This window comes from Xiphophorus couchianus, chromosome 16 (assembly GCF_001444195.1).
Source record: "Xiphophorus couchianus chromosome 16, X_couchianus-1.0, whole genome shotgun sequence".
In the NCBI taxonomy this organism is placed as follows: Eukaryota; Metazoa; Chordata; class Actinopteri; order Cyprinodontiformes; family Poeciliidae; genus Xiphophorus; species Xiphophorus couchianus.
Genome location: NC_040243.1, coordinates 15,347,092 through 15,368,388, shown reverse-complemented (window position 1 = coordinate 15,368,388; position 21,297 = coordinate 15,347,092). Strand labels below are relative to the sequence as shown.

General features: G+C 35.4%; 1 protein-coding gene across 6 annotated transcripts in view; it reads left to right on the top strand.

The window, feature by feature from the left end:
- LOC114159458 (uncharacterized) overlaps positions 1–19,390 on the top strand; it is a 259,878-nt gene extending 240,488 nt beyond the window's left edge. Inside the window, exons 3-16 of one of the 6 annotated variants that reach the window (XM_028041437.1) lie at positions 4,592–4,650; positions 7,260–7,556; positions 13,496–13,813; positions 13,904–14,191; positions 14,410–14,724; positions 14,848–15,132; positions 16,470–16,760; positions 16,856–17,170; positions 17,274–17,558; positions 17,646–17,975; positions 18,066–18,383; positions 18,459–18,746; positions 18,880–19,028; positions 19,135–19,390. In XM_028041437.1, the coding sequence (XP_027897238.1) occupies positions 4,592–4,650; positions 7,260–7,556; positions 13,496–13,813; positions 13,904–14,191; positions 14,410–14,724; positions 14,848–15,132; positions 16,470–16,760; positions 16,856–17,170; positions 17,274–17,558; positions 17,646–17,975; positions 18,066–18,383; positions 18,459–18,746; positions 18,880–19,028; positions 19,135–19,143 (3,547 nt within the window). In that variant the 3' untranslated portion in view covers positions 19,144–19,390. Of the gene's footprint in view, positions 1–3,620; positions 3,671–3,862; positions 3,938–4,591; positions 4,651–4,891; positions 4,977–5,755; positions 5,805–6,204; positions 6,258–7,259; positions 7,557–13,495; positions 13,814–13,903; positions 14,192–14,409; positions 14,725–14,847; positions 15,133–16,469; positions 16,761–16,855; positions 17,171–17,273; positions 17,559–17,645; positions 17,976–18,065; positions 18,384–18,458; positions 18,747–18,879; positions 19,029–19,134 lie in introns of those variants that run through there. The other 5 variants (XM_028041434.1, XM_028041436.1, XM_028041439.1 and 2 more) reach the window with 5 other exon arrangements.
- The last annotated feature ends 1,907 nt before the right edge of the window (positions 19,391–21,297 follow it).

Here is a 21,297-nt window from a genome sequence, read left to right as displayed (position 1 = left end):
ATATTAACTCTCAACTTCATTCACAAAACTTGTTCGTTATTTATTACACAACGAACATGTATTTCACATAAGAACAAAACAATGAGGTGACGTTGCCTGTCCTTGAACACAAAGCTGATCCCTCTTCACCCCATCACCAACTCACACACATCCTCATTGTGTTCTGTAAATAAACAAAACACATGCAAAATCAATAAACTATATGCATATTCCAGTATACTGAGTTTTGGTTTTACATTCATTCTATTTAAATTTAGTTTGTTTGTGCTTACCAATGTTTTCTGGCCGGATGTCTGGCACCGTTTTCCCCTGGTCAGTTCGTCCATGTCTGGTTTTAGTTCTTGTGCTGTGGCAATCCGCAAAATGGCGTGCAGGTTTCCGTCAGTAATGCGCGATCTGGTCTTGGTCTTGTTTAAATTCATTATTGAAAACATCTGTTCGCACAGATAGGTGCTTCCAAAGGTGGACAAAACACGAGCTGCATGGAGTCGAAGCTGTGGCATCAAATCAGGGGACAGGAGACGGTAAAAGTCCTCGATTGAAACATCACGGAACTTCGCTCTTTAGCTTGTTAGCTTGTCGGTGTTTCAGTTTTATTCGCTGGGAAAATTAATAATCAGCTGGAGGTGACTCTGTTGCACTCTAGTGGCGAGAAGCCGTAATGTTGGCTGGTAAGAATCGGAAGGCATTATGGGAGATGTAGTTTGTAGTCAATTCGTGCTCAAAACCTATTTTAAGTCAATCAATGGGGCTGTAAAACGGTGGGGGAGGGGGGGGGCACATAAAATGACGTAGCGGGCCACATGTGGCCCGCGGGCCTTGAGTTTGACACATGTGATCTAAATATTTGCAAACTCTGTTTTTACAGTCCAAATTTCGTAAAAACTGTGAAATAACCCCTTACTTTAGTAATAATTGGATGTTCTGAGCTAGAGGTGTTAAGTTTTAATGACTTAAAATCAATCTTCCACCTCACAGAGCACTCCTCCCCACTCAGTTCCCCCAGACTAGTGGCAGCAGCCATTAGCAAACACCTGGTGGAACTGCAATACAAACTCATCATACAAACTACTTCTCAGTCCAACCCTCCTAAGAATGCTGTAAACAGCTTAATGGAGAGAAGTTCTTCTGATGACGAGCTGAAACCGTCATCAGAAGATGATGGTCCAAATTCAAGACATCAAATTAATAAGTCAAATTTCTCCTATTTCATGTTTGATAAGTACAGCATTTTATAACAACTGAAGGTAACATAGTTTTTGATTGTGTGATAAAATGTCCCAATGTGCCTGAAAAATTAATAATACCTCCCATTTTAAGAACTCAACTTCAAGTCCAGGTCAAGAATAATAGTTTTCTTTTTTTTTTTTTGAGGACCAACTGTGCTTCCATTTCACATCTTGTACCACAAGATCAGTTTACCACTGTGAACAATCACAGGTAAGCTGTGAGTTCCACTAAAGATACTTTTTAACTGGCTTGGGGATGTAAAATCAGGTACAAAATAACATTTCAGTTTGCAGAGCATCAAATTAGAAGGTGAAAAAGAAGGTGTATTGTGTTATCGTATCATTGGGTTTCTCGGGTAAAAGAACTGCAGAGTGCAAGGACTAAAAGGTTGGCAATAAGAACAGGCAAAGAGGAAGTGAGCAGTTAGAAGGATAATTTTATGCAATTCAAACCACAGGAAACGCATGTCTCTGGAGAGATGTTGGTAAATAGAATGGATCAAAATGCCTTCCAAAACACAGAATAATTGTGAACTAGTTCATCAGAGCCTGAATTTAGTTCACAACTACCTGGTGAACATTCATCCATCTATCCATTTTCTAACAACCTTGTCCCTTAGAGGGGTTGGGAGGTGCTGGTGCCTATCTCCAGCTAACGTTCTGGGCGAAGACACTCTGGACATGTACCTGGTAAACAGTGGATGTGAATTCATTCTGCTGTGACATGTTTGTGATGTTAATTTTGAATGACTTGCAAAGGGTCTGCATATACACCCCTACAGACTAAACATTGACAAATTAACTGAAAAGTTAAAAATTGTCGTTGCCCAAGCAGATTTGTCTCATTGAGATTTAAATATAGATTTTTTTTTTTCACATAGTGAAATTTCAAGTGGAGTAAGAATTGATCTTCAGGGACAAAAAAAAGTGTAATAAAATAATTTTTTGCCCATTTTATAAAACAAATGTGTTTTATGCAAAAAACACCAATTATGTCAACTACTGCTTTAGTTTTTGTTTTTCCAACAGTTCCACATTAATGTGTCTGAATCCAACTGGACATACTATCAGCTTGGTTACTAACATATTTCTGTCAAGGAGACAAAGCAGTTGGTTTAATGAAAAACCTTCATCTTGGTGAGTTAAAAAACTAATGGAAAATCCATCTGCCAGTAAAACATTTAGTTACCACTGGACTCCTATAAGAGAAGTCTACGTAGATCTGTGAAAGGTGCTGGTTTATTCCCAAGTGATTTTGATTTTGAATATTTTACTCTAAGTCCCGTCCTCAAGGACTGGTGTCCTGCTTGATTTAGTTCTTTCCATGGTTCAACTCACCTGAATCAAATGACAGTTCATTAGCAGGCCTCTGCAGAACTTTGACATGCTTAGAAGGTATTGGACTATTTGAACCAGCTGTTTTCTTCTTACACAGAATTTTGTAAGTGAGCCAGAAACTTCAATTTTGGTCTCATATGACCATTGCACATTCGTCCGCATGTTTGCTTCTCTCCATGGATTACAAACTCCAAGCTTCAAATCCCAAGCAAGATTCTTATTGTTTCTTTTAACAACAGGTTTCTTCCTGCCTCTTCTCAGAGTTTTGTAGAGTGCATCACTCATTGTTGTTCACAAATTGATGTTTTGACTAATGTTTCACCTTAGATTGCTGGCCATGTCTCGGTAGATTTTCTGTTGGCTTTTGGATGAAGGAATGGAAAGTTGTGTGAGATATTCCAATCTTGGGATTGCTTTCACATTCTCTAGAACTTTCTCCCTGATGTGTTTGTTGGGTTTCTTGGTCTTCATATTGCTGTTTGTTCACTAATGTTCTCAAATAAACCTTTCAGGCCTTTGCAGAACATCTGGATTTATACCAGTGTTAAATTACACACAACTGCACTGTATTTACAGACCAGTGCACTGGATTTAATGAGGATGTATCTGATAAAAAAGAGTGAATACATGCTTGATTCACTTCAGATTATTCTTTGTAAAAACAAAAAATATATATTATAATCCTAGATTCTGGTTCAGTATGAATGATTTTAAGGTGAATGAACAGGTTTGCAAAGCATAGTACATGTAAGGGACATCTGGAATTTAGATGAAGGGGTTTGACTTTTTAACTATAAAGGACTTTTCATATGAAGTTTCCTGGCACAGACTGGACAAATTAAAGTTGACAATAAGATCAGGCAAAAAGGAAGTGGGCAAGACCTGTTGAATAACTGTAATCATTTTATGTAACCCAGACCTCAGGAAATAAATGTCTCCAGGGAGACGATAGTAAATACTACAGAGCGAAATGCCCATGAACATTTATTCTTTTCTTGATTCACATGAGCTATTGTATTTGTATTAGAAACAGACTGCAATGTAGCACTGTGACGACTACTTCGACTACTGGGGGAAAGGAACACAAGTCACAGTGACTTCTGGTAAGTTCTAACCTTATGTCTGTTAAGCTGATAAGATTGAATATTTATTTCTTAATTAATTACTTATCCTGGTTAGTAGTTTTATTTACTGTGAAAACCAATGTATGTCTATCACAACCAAAAACTGTGGAAAATAGTGAGGTACTGGTGACAAAATATTCATTTTTAGATGACAGGATATTTTTGCATTAAAGTGTCATTGTAATTTGTCACCGTGCCACTACTTTGACTACTGGGGAAAAGGAACCATGGTTACCGTCACTTCAGGTAAAATACAAAGCTTCTGATCGATATACTTTCATTTAATTATTTTCACTTTTTTCTTATTTTTAGCCTTAAGTGTATCTGTAACATCTACAAAAATCATTTTCTCTAAATTGAATGTGCTTAACTACGACATTATTTTCATTCCTAAAGGGAAGACACGAAGGTTAGTGTGAAAACTGGTTAAAATGAACAGTTTTTCTCCAACATTAAATATTGTAATTATTAAGTTGTTCAGTCGAATACGTTTGGGATCCCAGTGGCAGTGGAAAACTCCCACTGCTTGTTTTTGTAAGTTGGGTCTGTTAAGTTATCATACTGTGACAATGCTTTTGACTACTGGGGAAAAGGAACTACGGTAACAGTAACATCAGGTAAGTCGATCTTATTTGGTCACTGTAATGTTTACATTTGGCTTTTAGAAGATTTTCAGCCATTTTTTTTTGTTAAAATAGAGTTTCCAAGATAGTCTACTTATTTCAGGAAAACCCTTCATAATCTGTGGATTTATTTGATGCTTACTCAAAGCTTTGGTGAAAATAATGTTGTTTTAAACTTGTTTTATACTTGATAAACATTTATGGTATGTTTTGATGAAGCTGTCTGGCAAGGTAAATCCTTGAACATATTTTAGTATGGGACAGTTTAAGTATTGCTTTACTGTGACTACGCTTTTGACTACTGGGGAAAAGGAACAATGGTCACCGTCACTTCAGGTATGAAAAGCTTTTATTTCTAGTTTCAAACAATATTTGTAACATGTAAAAAAGTAGATATTTTCAGATTTATGGGGTTATGACAATTGGCACATAAATAGACAACAATATTGTTTTGTCAGTGTTCAAACTTGGCAAAATTTGAACCTCATGGTTGTTAAATTCATGTGGATTGATTATTCATTAGGCAGATTTGTACTAGATGGGAAACAGGCATAGATATTATTTGGAATAGGTTTTTGTTGCGAGTTTGACCAAACTGTATTACTGTGACAACTGGGCTTTTGACTACTGGGGAGCAGGAACCATGGTAACAGTAACATCAGGTAAGATTTATACCTCTTAAAAAACTGCACTGTGTTTTTACAGTTTATTTTTATCAAATTACTACGTAATATCGGTATCTGAATACTCAAACTTAACTGTACTTGGAGAATATTTACTGTAAAAAGGAATTACTCAAATGTATAATTGGCAAAACTGATAATTAGGGTTAATCCCTTTAGATTAGTTTAGATGTATTTTATAAAATAGTGAAAGTGGTGAAATGTTAAACAGTTACATGATCAGCATTAGTCCATTAGGCTTTTTATACTGAGACTTAAGTTAATTTATCACTGTGCTACGGTGCTTTTGACTACTGGGGTAAAGGGACTACAGTCACCGTCACTTCAGGTATGAAACAATTTTTTTTTTTAAGTAGCAAAGGAAATTTTAAATTTAAAAAAAAGTTCTTGTTACTTTTTGTCACTCAACAATAATGTTAAGGATTGTTAGTATAAAGTCGTGTGGCTTGTTCATTAGGTTGACAAACGTTCAGTAACAGATTAAAATGTTAAAATAATTTTGGAGATTTTTTTTTTTTATTAATTGCAAAATCACTTTTTCTAAGACCCAATGTGAACTTTAATTGCATAAAACTAGATATCCTAAAATTGAACATTGCTAAACCCGATAACCAGCATTCTAATGTGGCTTTTTAGAAAGTTTAATTGGATTTCAAAAAATCTTAAGAATATTTAGGTGCTAAAGAATTGAAAATTCTCCATCAGTATGTGGGCCTTTTTACGTACATTGTTAAGTATATCCATCACTGTGCTACGAGGCTTTTGACTATTGGGGGAAAGGAACAACAGTCACCGTCATCACTTCAGGTATGAAATTAAATTGTTTCTAATTTGGCCATAATGTTTTAAATGGAAAAAAAAATAGTCGCTTGTAAATTAAGTTGGATCATAACTTTATGAACATGCTTGAATTCAAAATTGATTTTTTGACAAATTTTTAAATGCAACGTTCATGTGAACAGGGATATCAGGATTATTTTTGAGAACTTTGGAAATATCCTTCCAAACTTCACTTGAGTTAAATATTGTAGCAAGTCAATACCCTCAAATATAATATTGTTAAAATGTATGATCTTTTCTTAAATTTTGATTTTTTTAAAATGGATTTAAAAAATAGAGGTGATTCTGAAGTGTTAAAGACTTTGAAGTTCACAATCAGTAAATCAACTTTTTAAACTAAGAGGTAAGCCGATTAATCACTGTGTTACTACTACGCTTTTGACTATTGGGGAAAAGGGACAATGGTCACCGTCACTTCAGGTATGAAATGTTTTTCTTTTCTAATTGTCAAATATAATTATAATTACAGGATTATATTTTGCCATATTCCATCACATGCTGGATAGATTTGAAAATTTACCACACAAAAAAAAACTAATAATAAAAATGCGTCCTCTAAGTTATCTTAGGACATAAGTCAGTGAACAAGTTTACAGAAATATGATTTTGATTTTAGAGATTTTTTAATCAAATATATTTTATCAATTATGCATTTGTGTTTTGATTGATAAAATTTTTGAATTGCATGTTCACATAAAAAAATGAATATGTCTCAAACTGAACTGTTTTTGGATGGTATTTATTGTAGTAAGTTAATACTGTCAAAATTAATTACAAAGGATCTAGACTGGACAGCTTTAACAGAATTTACAAAATTGTGTGAGTATTTGAGATTTTCATGATCATCAAAACTGAGGTCAAATAGACTTTTTTCAAATGTGACAAGTTGCTTGTTGAATCGTGGGTAAGGAATAAAGTTTTACAATTGTAAGTAAGGTGGATTTTGAATTGGTTAAACTCTGCAAATGTTTTGGTTGTTTTTTAATTTTCTTGAAATTAACGTGAGCATGTTCTTTGGTTCCTTATTTGGATTTGGTGAAATGGTGAGATAAATGATTTTGTTAACAATACAAATTAATTGAACAATGTCTTACAATGTTGCTTTTGATTTATGAAGAAAATGCGTATTGCTAAGTTTCGTCAGGTAAGACTGGTGTACCTATATTTATGTTATCTGTTAAAATGAGATAAAATTTTAAATTAGGTTTTGCATGGATGTCTCATATTTAAAGTTTGTGGCTTTGTATGCACTGGCATCTTTTCTTTAAATGAAATGTGTAACTGAAGTTTTTAAAATAGGATTTAGAGCAAGAAAAGACAGATTGAACTCTGTGAAGATCTGTTTTTCTTAAGTTATGTTGTTATGTTATTTAATTTATATATTGTTGTTTTAAAAGTGCTCTTGTTTTTTGTCATTTTCAGCCACTCAGAGTGCTCCCACTGTGTTTCCTCTGGCTCCATGTGGTTCTGGTGGTAGTGACCTGGTCACCCTCGGCTGCCTTGCCACCGGTTTCAACCCCTCCACCATCACCTTCTCGTGGGAACAAGGCAGTACTGCTTTGAACAATGTCATCCAGTACCCTTCAATCCAGAAAGGCAATGAATACATGGGAATCAGTCAGGTTCAAGTCAAAAGACAGGACTGGGAAGCAAGAAAATCCTTCAAATGCATTGCAAATCACGGTGCAGGACAACGACATGCTTCAATCACCAAAAGAAGTAAGATTAATGCAAAGTTATAAATCTTTCCTTTTTAGTATTTTTTAAAATTGCATTTAGTTGCCTTGTATGCCATAGTTCAAATTTCTTAAATTAAAAAATATATTTATTATGTCCTAAGAATTGTAGGACCCTGTAACTGGTGTTTTATTAGTTATTGTAGACCTTTAACTAGAATTATTTGCATTAATTTAAAGAACCACTCGTGTCAGACCTCCCATCAGTTCCAACATGAGTAAGCATCAGTAAATGTAAGATAAAATAAAAAAATAAAAAAAATTAACAGCTAAAGTATACGGGACATATTTCTGGTGAAGGTATATTTAATTATTTTCTTAATAATTGGAAAGTCTTTCTTGGTTTAAATTCATAACAATGGAAGTTTGATTTTATAATTGCTTAAATGGGGCATATTATTTATATCTTTATTGATATCTAGCAGGATTTACCAGGTGGAACAAGAGGGTAAATTCAATAGTATTTTCAGCATCACTAATACCTTTTCTCTTCATTTCATAGACTACTTCTGCATCTTCTGTTTTTTTGTGCCTGAACAATACTTCTTGTTTGCCGACTTCTGCCTGTGTCTGTTTTTCTGTTTGTTCATTAATAACCTCGTTGTAAACCCTATTACTTTGTGCTTGCCAGTCAATGTATATGCAGAAGTGAGTGTTGGCGTTCTTTAATGCCAATTTTGGATAGATGTATTTCCCTCTTGAATGACAAAGAACAACTTACTGCTGTGCTCATATAATGAATGTCTTAAAATGATTATGTTGTTGGAACCAGTTAAAGATACATCAGGCCTGATCACATGAAGCAAGCCTCATATTGTTTCCCAGGGCTTCTGCATATATATAGATTTTGTCCTTGCTTCTGCAAACATATATGTGTATCTGTTTGTCTTTCAGACGAAGTTTTTGAGCTTCCGACTCTTAAAGTGTGTTCCTCTGTGGATGAGACAAAAGAGGAGGCTTACTTCTCCTGCTTTGCCAAAGATTTTTCTCCAAATACATATGAGATCAAATGGTTGAAAGATGAGCAAGTAATCACCGGCACAATAGATGAGGTCATCACATCGTCTCAGGGAAGAAATGACACGAATGGAACCATCCTGTTCAGTGTTGCAAGTCTGCTCACACTGCCATCCAGGGAAGTGCCTGAAGGCTCAAAATTAACATGTTTATTTAAGGGAAAAGGCGAAAGAAATCCAGTCTATCTGAATTCTACTGTGTCCCACAAGCAGTGTTCAGTTGGTGAGTACAATGGTAGTTTTTTTTTCATTATACCTACTCACCAAATTGATCCTACCAATCTGTTTAATTTTTTTATAATTTTTTTTTTCTTTTTAGTTACTGAAGGGTGTAGCGAAGATATGGATATAAGAATCATACCCCCCACAAACAAGGACATCTTTTTGAATGGAAAAGGAACCCTGATATGTGAAGTCACCGAAAAAAAGGGGGGATTTGAGAAGGTCATTTGGTTGGACGAGGACGACGTAGAAGTGGTGTCCACACAAGAGGATATAGGATCCAATGTACATCAAGCTAAAATTGAAATCACCTTTGATGAATGGAGCAAGGGGCTCAAGCGTGTCTGTGAAGTCCACAGCTCTGAGTGGATTGATACAGTGAAGAGAGAGTACCAAAGAAACAATGGTAAGAAAACTGTTCAGAATTCATCCTTTACCTGCATTTACTTCTGCTTCTCATGACAGAAAACACTTTGTGAGGGATATCTTCCTGTGAACAATAGATGTTTCCGTCAGATTATGTGGTAATTCATTTGTGACCCTAACTGTTCTCTCATGCCTACAGGACAAGCTTCTAAGAGGCCATCGGTGTTTATGTTGCCTCCCTTAGAACAAACTAGAGAAAATACAGTGGTTCTGACTTGCTATGTGAAAGACTTCTCTCCTCGGGAGATTTATGTGGACTGGCTTGTCGATGATGAAAAGGCAGGCACAAAATATCAGTTCAGTACCACAGAACCCTTGGAAAACAATGGATTATTCTCTGTTTACAGCCAGTTGATCCTCACACAAGAGCAATGGGCTAAGAAAGATGTGGTGTATAGCTGTGCTGTTCATCATGAGTCAGTGGCAAAGTCAAGCAGAACGATTGTCAGATCCATTGGATCCAGAACCTTTGAAAAAACTAATGTTGTCAACCTTAGCATGAACCTCCCTGAAACGTGCAAGGCCTAGTAGATGTGTCTATGCGTCTTGTTGGTTTTTTTTTTTCCTTTCTTGTTTGACGTCTGTTGCTTGTGATTTTAAATTGTTTGTGTGTTTTTAGTGCAAATTTAAAATGAAAATAAAAAAAAAAAATACTCGCCAACTGTGTTGATGTTTGTCGCTTGCACTTTGTGTGTACTTGATCTGGTGTTGAAACTGAATGTTCATGTCACGTTTTACGTGAGTTTTGTCCTGATGCAACCCAAATAACATATCATTTGAGTTCTACATATTTAGATTTCAAATAGTTGTGCAATAATAATATAGAAGAATTTCAAATGTCATAGTACTTACAATACTATCACCTCAATAACATCAGGTATTGAATTTAGATTTTGCTCATTTCATTTGCAAAAGTAGAGCTGACTGTGTTTCTGTGATGTGTCTTTATGTGACTGTTTCATCTACTGGGTTCTGCACCCCAAAAAAAGTCTTGATGACTCTTAAACTCTGATGACAGGGTCTTTCACAAGCAAGTCAGTATCATACTAAAATTAATCAGATTACTGTAGCACTTTTTATATAGATAAAGACACGGAAAACTAGAAAAAAAATTGAAAGGGACAGAAAAAAATGCATAGTTAATTGTAACCTATCTTTTCTGGAAGTCTTTATATTTTTTGTAAACTAATTGTAAAAGAAAATATGGATCATTATCTCACACTACTGAAAAATACACTAATTTCAAACTGTGCAGTACAACCAGACGTCATGATTGACTCAAGTGGAACCAAAGAAGATGACATGACTAACACGGCCATCACCTTCATCCTTCTCTTCCTCCTCACTCTGGTCTTCTCCATCGGGACCACTGCATTTAAGGTAACACAACAAATTGGTGTGGGCACAAATTTGGAATTACTGAGATTAGGAACTTAAAACCAAATGTGTATTTGCGAAATGATAAGCACTGCACTACAGCAGATATGAGCAAAGGTTTTGGAGGAGCAAGTAGTCACACCCTTGAAGAAAGGTTTTATAACTGGCATGTATTTATGATGCAGTGAAATCTAAAACAAGGCATTTTTTGTCATTTTCTTTTGTACTATAGTACATACACACAACATAATGTTAAAATGCTTTTTTTTTTACCTAATTCAGAGTTCTTTGTCTTGTGTCTTCTAGAGTTATAAAAACGTAATTACTATTTTCATGCCTGACAATCATTTTGTAAAACAGTTTCGTACCAATACCCAGGAGTTCATTCTTTAACCATTTTCTACCTATTGCTTTTTTAGTTGCAATGCTAAATGCTTCAGCTGTTTTAAATGAATATTGAAATCTACCAGAAGAATATACGTATGTTTATTAACCCTAATGGTGTTCTTCATATTTAAATTGCACATTTGATTATAATCGGATTATGAATTAGGCAGATATTGACATATAAAAATAATTCTTTGGCCTATAAATTTGAGCAAGATGAAGAGTATGTGGAACTGTTATGTAACTCTGAGATTGTTCCCAAATGTAAAGTACTTTATGTAAAATGCATACCCATTGTTATTATTATTGATACTCTAGGAGACAATTGGGTTTCTCAGAGAAACATTTTTTCCAGCAGCTGGAGTTTCTAAAGTATAGCATCAAAACAGGTGAAATAAAGAATCTACATAGAAATTTCCAAAATAAAATTGTTTTCCATAATGCAGAAAATGTCATTCTCCATTGAAATATGCAAAATTTTGTCAGAATCCTTCAAAATCAAACATTTCAGCTGCTTTTCGTTGCACTAGATCACAATAATCGCCATTCTAGTTTATAGAGTTTATAGATTCTAGATATTACTCTAAAAGGGACACTTCAACACTTTGGTGGAATCAGTTTAAGTATCTCTCAAACATTTTTTTTTTTCCATTTCAGGTTCTAAAATTAATAACATAGTTAAATTAAAACAGAGAGAAAATTCATTAGCTGATAAACCTGTTCATTTAATTGTGATGACTTAAAAAATATATTTCTTTATTGAATAACATCAGTGACCGATGAGGCACAAATCCACCAACTATTTATTTATATACCTTTGTGTATTGTCGCTATTAACAACAAAAAAACATGATTATAACCAGAGTTGGTCAGGTTCTCTGAGAAAAATTTTTTATATTTTCTGCTCATATCTTTCAAGAAAAATATTTATAGTGCAATGAAAATAAGAATTAAAACTTTTCCACACTGGACTAACAATTGTACAATAAAAAGAATAATAAAATTAGCTCATTCTTTTATTCATTTTATTTAGCTAAAAATAATACTTATGATTAAATAATCAAAAAACCTGCCTCAGTTTTTTCTATATATTGCTAATCTAATTACTTTAACATTCTAAAAACAAAACAATATTTTCACACCGCATGATCATAACAACAAAAGGTGTCTTAAAAAGAAAACAATTAGCAATCTTTGGTGTATTTGGCATTACAATAAAAGCAGCTAAATGCATTAAAATATTCAGTTTAAAATTGAAAACACATAAAGAGAGCTTTTGTAGCTTCTCCAAATATTGTATGAAAGGTGTAATGTGTTGTTTTATTTTCACAAAGAGGAATAAAATAAATAATTTTCTCATTTTTATTTTAAATGTATAGAAATTCTTCTGAAACCACTTTAAGATATGATTAATTTGTTACAAAGATAATTAGCACTTTTGGTCTGAATGAGCTTTGTATTGCTAGCAGTGGAGAGTCCATAAAGAACAAAACAGTTCAGCAGAGTATTATTATATTCATTATGTCCGTAAATGTTGATAAATTATATCAGCAACACAGTCATAAGGAGGAATAATACCATTTTTAATGTATGTTTTTCTTTCTTTTTTTCCTTTACAGGTCAAATGAAACAAGAAGTACATAAAAAGGACATTGAATAGATTAAAAAAAATACAAAAACATATTTTTTTCAGAATTGTTCCTATTCTTTCTATATCATGTAAGTAATTGCAAATGATATTTGTCAATCATTCCAAATCCATCTTCATATAATATTTGGAGCGATACAGTTTTGAAAGAGGAAAACTGTTTTACTCTTTTTATTTCTTTACAATATTTTAACACTGTTCTCAAGTTGTGCATTTTTTGCTTGACGTTGTTCTCATCAAACCACCAGCACCTGGAAGCAATGACCCATGTTCAACTCTGTACGTAAATTAGCACATTTTGCTGCATGGTTGCTTTTTTCGGTCTGTTATTACTGGACTTGCAAACCAAAATCTTTGGCAAAGTCATGAGAGATTGTCTGTGTGATATCTTATGTAAAGCAACCTGAGATATTTAAATGTGTTCTCTGTTTTTCTTACTGGCATAGATGCGCCTCACACCTGCTGTCTGTGCCGCTCTGTTGCTCTCTGCTCTGTTTCACTTCTGCTTTTCGGTCCCCGTTTTGGACCTGGGTGTTACACAAGCCTTCCGCTCGTTGCATGCCCTGGTCGCTCTGCTCTGTCGAGCTCAACATCTGTTCAACAGACTTTTAACTCTTTTTTGCATTTTTTTTATTTCTTTTTGTACAATGTGGAATATAAAACTTTGCCATCTAGTGTAAATAAAAGCAAACTGCACCTGAAATTCAAAGTTGGTTATTAGTTAATGTTGGTTGTTAGTTAAAGACCACAGCATGAAGGTATGTATGGATTAACTTGAATCAGATTTAATCTTTAAAGAACCCCTGCTTACCTTCACGATGCCATGCAATCTCCTCTCTTCCACAGCTTTACGGCTGATCCCCCCAAAAATGACCTTGTACCCTGTTTGGGATGGAGAAGTCAAGATTTCAGATGTCAGACTTATCTGTGCTTTGAGCGACTATTTTCCCAAGGACATAACTGTGCAGTGGTACAAGGAGGACCAGCTTCTAACAAGCAATCAAAATGTGAGAAATTTTATAAGTGCAAATGAGGAGAACACAACCTACAGTCGAACCACCGAGATTACTCCAGACAAGGAAGAATGGATAAAAGGATCAACGTTTAAGTGCAAGTCTACTCACAAAGCCAAAGATTTGACAGAAACAATAAACATTTGTCAGAGTAAGTCTATACAGGCATTGTCACATATCAAATAGTAAAGTCAAAATATATTGACCTGTAGAGTAAGTGTTTAATTTTTTTTCTTTGCAGTCTATGGAAAATACACTCCTCCCATTTACATGGAGACCCCAAACTTCATGAAAGTGATGACAGAGTCTGAAGTGGAAGCAAAGTGTTCCATTTCCACCGTGCTTAATGCCAAACTGACCTGGGAAATGGACAGGGTTCCAGTAGGGGATCAAAGCCAAGTGCGTAGAAATGAAACATTCGTAAGCACTACACTGAAGGTTCCATTGGAGACATGGGCAAAAACGAAAAAAATTCAGTGTAAAGCTGAACATCGTTGCTTCACAGCTATGAAGACCATAAGTATTTCAGGTAAAAATGATACGATAATACGAATACTAAAGAACTGTCTTCAAAGTTCTTAAAACGTGACATGATCTCTGAAATGGGCTGTAACATTTTGGTGTGTTATGTTGTGTTATGCTTTTTATAAACTCTTCAAACCAGTACACCAAAACATGAGTGCATATCAGATGTTTTGGTGACACTGTATTTCACCATACTTTTATTTTTTACCTCTTATGATCCAGGGCCTTCAGTTGGACGTCCAAAGGTGGAGATCAGAAGGTCCTTGTCAGAGCTACTGAAGAGAGAAAGTGCCGTTTTCCAGTGTGACGTGTCACAGCTCTCCCCACAGGACTTCTATGTCACATTTCAAGTGAATGGAACTGATGCTTCGCAAAAATATTATATTGATCTTCCTGAAGGATCCGGCCCTCATTCAGTCAGTAGACGTTTCTCTGTTCCTAGAGAGTCCTGGAAAATTGACACAGATGTCTCGTGCACAGTGAACCAAGGCTTCTCCAGCAGTCCCTTCAAGTCAAATTTAATGAGCAGAATTTTTGGTAAGAGTTGTTTACAGTTTATTGCATTGCTTTCTAATAAGAGCTTTTATTCAATTACATGTATATACTGTATTTTCTAAGGATGTTAAAAAAATCTGTGTATTTTTGTCAACAACGTTTTAGTGAAACCATCTGTGGAACTCCTGCTGGCCCCAAGTACAGCATCAGATCCACAAACGCTCTTGTGTTCCGGATGGGGCTTCGACCCAGAAATTAAATGGCTTAATGGCGTCGAGGAAATATTCACATCAATTCATGACATCAGCATGGATGCGAATGGACGTGTTGCCGCGACAAGTCAACTGCAGGTTGTTCAGACACAGTGGAAATCAGGAGAGGTCTTCACATGTGAAGTGTCTGACAAATCTCTAAATGAAGTGGTCAGAAAGGAAATCAGTGTCTGCTCAGGTAAACTGGAGAACTACATACAAGCAAATATTTGATAATAGAGTGACATACAATTTATCTTCTCAGGTGATGTCTAAACCTACCTTAAAAAGCTGAAAGTATTTTAGTACAGTATTCATTTCAAGTTCATTTTTATCTCCCTTTGACCTTGTTTTTCAGCTGTAAATGTAGTCCAATCATGTTAAAAATATATTAATGTCTCCCCTGTAGTTCACTGAGGAATTGGCCATTAATCTCCTGCTCTTTTGCTTTCCACTGATTGAGGATTTTCTGGCCCTCCAGAATCTGTTTGTGTTTCTTGCATTTACCTTCTGAACTTGGAGGGACCTGTGCTGTTCAATCTGAAATTTTCTGTTGATGCACAGTTTTGGGCTGGGTGTTTTGTGAGATTTTAAAAAAAAATTGTTTCGGTAGACTTCAGTTTTGGACTGCCACATCAATCAATTTTTACAAAGCAGTTGCTTATTATATCTGGTATGTAGAAATTGGTATTGTCGAAAGAGTGGACATGATCGGTGACAGCTTCTTCTTCATTCACTTGTAATTTGGTCCCAGGTGTCAAAAACGTTTAAATGAGTGACTAGTTGTTATTGAGATCAGTGTTTACCTATACACTTCCATCCAAAAATCCATCTATGGCTGGGCTAGGTCATCCATGCATGGTTATGTGATGGGTGGAAGGGAGGGTGAACTGGTCTATTGGGTGAGAAATGTAACTCACTCTGAACAGATCCATCACAGAGCAGCATAATGACAGGCAGGATCCATTTCTATTCATGCACACACTCAAGTCAGAATACCCAGGGAGAGTACTCAGAGAGAACCCATAAATACATGGAAAGAACACGAAAATCCTATGCTTAAAGGCCAGTTAAGGCCATCATGCTGCAAGGGGACAATTTTCAACATCTTTGCCACCATGAAGTCCCATTTTATCCACCTCTGTGTTTATGTTTGCCTCAGTAGTTAAAACTAGGGATCCATGGCATATCCATGCTTCTGTTGATGATATAAGTTATTGTATTTGAAATAACCTGTAGTCAAAAGTTGATTATGTGTTAAAGTTGTGTAGTTCTACATGTTGTGTGAAGTTTTACATCTCAACTGATCAAAAAACTACTCTATGTCTGCCCAAGGATACAAAGTATTGTTATTCCTGAATAAGATAATGCTGTTGTTGATGAATCCAAGTCCAATTCCTTTCCTTTGTATCTTGGAAAACTGTATCTGAACAGAATGGCTTAAACATGACATAATGCCTAAACCATCACCATGACTTTGTCCTTGTAAATGATTATTCTTAGTCATATTTTTTTTCTTGTGTTTCTCCCTTTCAGCTTGTTCAAGCCCAACTCCAAACATTGAATTGAACATTCCAAACTTTAAGACTGTGACGACAGCACCTGTGAAAGTTACATGTTTGGTTCACACTGCTTTTGATGTCAAAGTTACCTGGCTGATGGATGGGAGTATTCAGGAAGAATTTACAAAGACTCGATTTCAAAACATCACTCATTTAGCCACTGATGTGACAATCCCTTCAGGAAAGTGGAGGCAACTGAAGACCATAACGTGTAGAGCAGAACATAGGTGTTTTTCACCCACTGAAAAGACAGTAAATGTAGCAGGTGAAGCAGCCCTACACATTAAATATTGCACTTCACAGAATGTTCGAGAAACACAGGGATTACATATTACTTTGCCTTTACTTTTTATGATCCAGGGCCTTCAGTTGGACGTCCAAAGGTGGAGATCAGAAGGTCCTTGTCAGAGCTGCTGAAGAGAGAAAGTGCCGTTTTCCAGTGTGACGTGTCACAGCTCTCCTCACAGGACCTCTATGTCACATTTCAAGTGAATGGAACTGATGCTTCGCAAAAATATTATATTGATCTTCCTGAAGGATCCGGCCCTCATTCAGTCAGTAGACGTTTCTCTGTTCCTAGAGAGTCCTGGAAAATCGACACAGATGTCTCGTGCACAGTGAACCAAGGCTTCTCCAGCAGTCCCTTCAAGTCAAATTTGATGAGCAAAATTTTTGGTGAGAGTTTGTTTGTATTTTCTTGGAAAATGTATTGCTACGTAGTGGCATTTTTTTATCTGTTTTCTTATCTGTTTAAATTTCTTTTCTCCAAATATATTAGTGGAACCCTCAATGGAAGTTCATCCTGCTCCCAGTGAAGGACCTGAGCAACAAACACTAGTGTGTTCCGGATGGGGCTTTGACCCACAAATCAAATGGTTTAACAGGTCAAAGGAAATAAACTCATCAAATTCAGACATCAGTATGAATAACAAAGGTCATGTTGTTGTGATGAGTCAACTGCATGTTGGTCATGCAGAGTGGAAAAGAGGAATGGTATTTACATGTGAAGTGTCTGACAGTTCTCTAAGGAAAAATGTCAAAAAGAATATCAGTATCTGTTCAGGTAAAATTCTAACTAAATCTGTCCATGTAGTTTTCTAGTTTTAAATATGGATCACCTGCTTTATCAAGGATTTATTTTCTCCCTTAGTTATGCCAACGTCTTCTCATATGGTTGGCGTCTATATTCAGAGACCTAAACTGGAGGAACTCCAAAAGAGGGGACAGGTGACTGTTACATGTCTTTTTGTTGGGACTAGTCTTTCTGATTTCTCCATAATCTGGAAAGTAGGTGATCAGCGAGCTTTCCCAAGTAATATCAATATGGAAAAACCTGTGAGTCACAACAACGGAACGGAAACTCTACACAGCTCCCTCTATGTGTCAGCAGAGGACTGGCATTCAAATAAGCAAGTGTCTTGTGTGGGAAGACATCTGTGTTCCAACCAAAGTTATGAAGACTATATCAGCAAAAGTACAGGTATTACAAGCACTCTAAGGACTATTTACAAATGTTATCTTAAATGTAATTTACCATTTCTTTCCTTTTGTTTTGTGTTGGTGTTTCCAGATCTGTATCAGCCAGTTCTGAGGATATTGGAACCAACTTTTGATGAGCTGTATACATCTGACAGCGTCATTCTTACTTGCTTAGTTTCAGCATTTTTTCCATCTGACGTCATTGTTCAGTGGAGAGAAAATGGCCAACAACTCCCAGCATCTCTCTATATTAACAGTCCTTCATGGAAAGAACCGGGAAGACGCTATTTTTCAATGAGGAGCAGACTAAATATAACTAAGGCTGAGAACAATAACTCAACTTACTCTTGTGTTGTCAGACATGAATCCTCTGAGTCTCCATTTGAAACCAACATAAGTGACGTGTTTGGTAAGCTAACAATCAGTTTTCAGAAATCTTATTTTCTTCTACAGTACTCTCTAAACAAATAACTTATTTCCTCAGCCACTGTGAGATACACCAAACCCTCAGCCGTCTTGCTCCAGGGAGAGAACGAACTCATGTGTCTGGTCTCGGGCTTCAACCCAAAATCCATCAATATCACTTGGTTCCGCAGTGAAACCACAGAGCTGTCGGACTACAACATAACCGAGCCCTACGTAGGCCCAGATAGGAAATTCAGAATTCTCAGTCGCCTTCGCCTTGCACCAGTTGACACCTTACCTGGCGTGATTATCACCTGTCGGGTGACACATGAAGGCGCCACCATCTCAGTAAACATATCCAAACCAGGTATGTGAGCTACATTTTTCTTGAGTGTTAAAGAGTTAGTGTTTACCACTGTGAGTCAGATTTATTTTTAATTTACTTTTTTTCCACTAAAGTCATCATAAGCTTATAAATAATTAAACTACATTTTCTACAGACACACTGGAGAACTGTAACTTCTTTGATACTATCAAGGACATTGATGTGAGTCAAGATGCATTGAAGGAAACCTGGTCTATGGCATTAACCTTCCTCTGCTTTTTCCTCTTCACCATCATATTTTCTCTTGTTGTCCTCATCGTTAAGGTAAGAATCAGCTATAGTGTTGCTGCAGGTACTTCACTGAGTATAATTTTGAATTAGAATGTTAATCACTTTCATGTTGACAGATTTTCTTTTCTTCTACTTTCAGACAAAATAATGACAACCAGAAGACAGTTTTTCTTTTATTGGATGGATACATTTTTACATTGTTTTCTGTTTGTTTGGTGTGCATAGAGTGGCTCATTATTTTTTTTTTTGTTTTGTTTTGTTTTGCTTTTTTATTTTCTCTTGTGTTCTTTGTTCTAGTTTATAGCAAATATTTTTGGAGAATTATTGTATTTCTCTTATGTATTTGGTGTGAGATGTAAATGCTTTTGAAGATAAATAAAATGAATGATACTACAGTGTGCTATATTCTATCAATGTTTTCTGTACTGAACGAATTGTCCACAAGATGGAGAAAAAGTTCTACATTCAGCTTTGTATGATTCAATTTCCAACACAGAAATTATGCAGTTTTAAATCCGAGATTTTCTTTTTTTGGCACCGTTACGAGGAAGCAAAATAACAATTGTGACTTTACAAAAACCTAAAACAAATGTTTTGTTTTAATGTAGAGATGCACAAGTTGGTCTGTGTGCAAATTTCATTTGAGTTTCCACTTTAGGCTTGTCTTTGCCTTTGTGCACATTGTGGGTTCATTGGAATCTGTTTCTCGGAGGGATTACACCAGGAACACAAAGGTTTACTATTGGTTGCTGTAGCGATCTGGCAGAGTTTGTGTCCTCGATTGGCTGTGGACCCCGTGGCAGACGGCCTATATCTGTGACGCTGTTGCTGGGAGGGAGTCGCAGTGTGCTGCTGCCAATCTTGTGTCAAGGGGCCAACAGAAAATAATCATGGAAGCATTTCCCTGTAATTGCATTATTTATCTCGTCTATTTCCTCCAAACATCTTTTCACGGATGCAACAGTCATGCAACCAGTCAAACGTGTATGGAGAATGTTACCTGAAAGTCAAGTAACCAGTAACACCTTGAAGAAAAAAACAAAACAAAGAAAAAACAACAGAACATTGAAGCTTGGTCATTTTTAACATGTTCAGATTTCTCACACATCCTTGTCAACGTCAGATGATGTCATAATCTGAATTACAGATGAGCAAAACAATTAAATTTATGTCTATTTTACCACAGTGCATTTATGATTAAACACATTAAGACCGTCATTGCTATTTCAGCTTACTTTGATCAAGCCTAGAGTGGAAACTCAAAGGAAATAGCAGAGCATCGGCTATTGCAGATAAAATTGCCTTTAAAGAAAGGGAAGAAAAGAGTCTAAATGTTCTTACAGGTGTTATTTTGTAATTGCATAATTTGTCTTGATTCAAAAAAAAAAAGTTTACTGAAAGTCAGTAACTTGGACTGACAGTTTATCTAAGGACAAGTACTTAAAATTAATTGTAATAGTGTCACCTAGTGGTTGTAACATGTATTACAACTTTATGTGAGCAGCGTGAGAAAGTCAACGATTACTTATGAATAATTGGCCTGAGGGAGAACAAGAAAATTGTGAAAAGAAAGTTTTGAAAAAAATAATTGACATAATTACATTTAACCACAGTCTTTTTCTGAGTTGAAAACCAATAGACAGTGTTGCTTTGATTAATAATTATAAAAACCTGATCACTGCAACAAACAAGACATCGGTTCCACCAGAATTCCTTCTGTCTTAAAATCCATAACAAAACTTGTAGGAGTCCTATTGTCTTATCGATATTAAGAGCATAGTCATGTAGAGGATAACATCTAATTCATTAACTCCTGTTCTGGGCTCCTGTTATGGGCAAACAATGCAAAACTAATGCAAAATAGTTTATTTTTTAGTAAATAAATGTAATTGCACATAAAATAAATTTAGCAATTCATAAGCAAATATAAGAAAAATACATACTGTGTTTTCACTGCATTTTAAAGTTCTCAGTTTGTCACTGCATGAAGTAATTAAATTTGTGAATCTAATAAAATGTTACATTAAATTTATAGCAAAAACATAAATCATAAATATATTTTCTAAAACACATTTTGTTCCTAAAAAATATTAATTTTAAGTACATGAATTTAAACTGCTGTTGTGTCTTGGTTAACCTGCACAACCACTACTGAGCTTCAGACCAATCACCATTTCTTTAGTAGTGCTTGTTCCACTCAGGGATTTTGATTTTTAATTTATGAAAAAAAAAGTTTTTTATTTCATTAAATAATAATTTCAACATATATTTATAGAAGATAAAGATCAGATTTATTTGATGC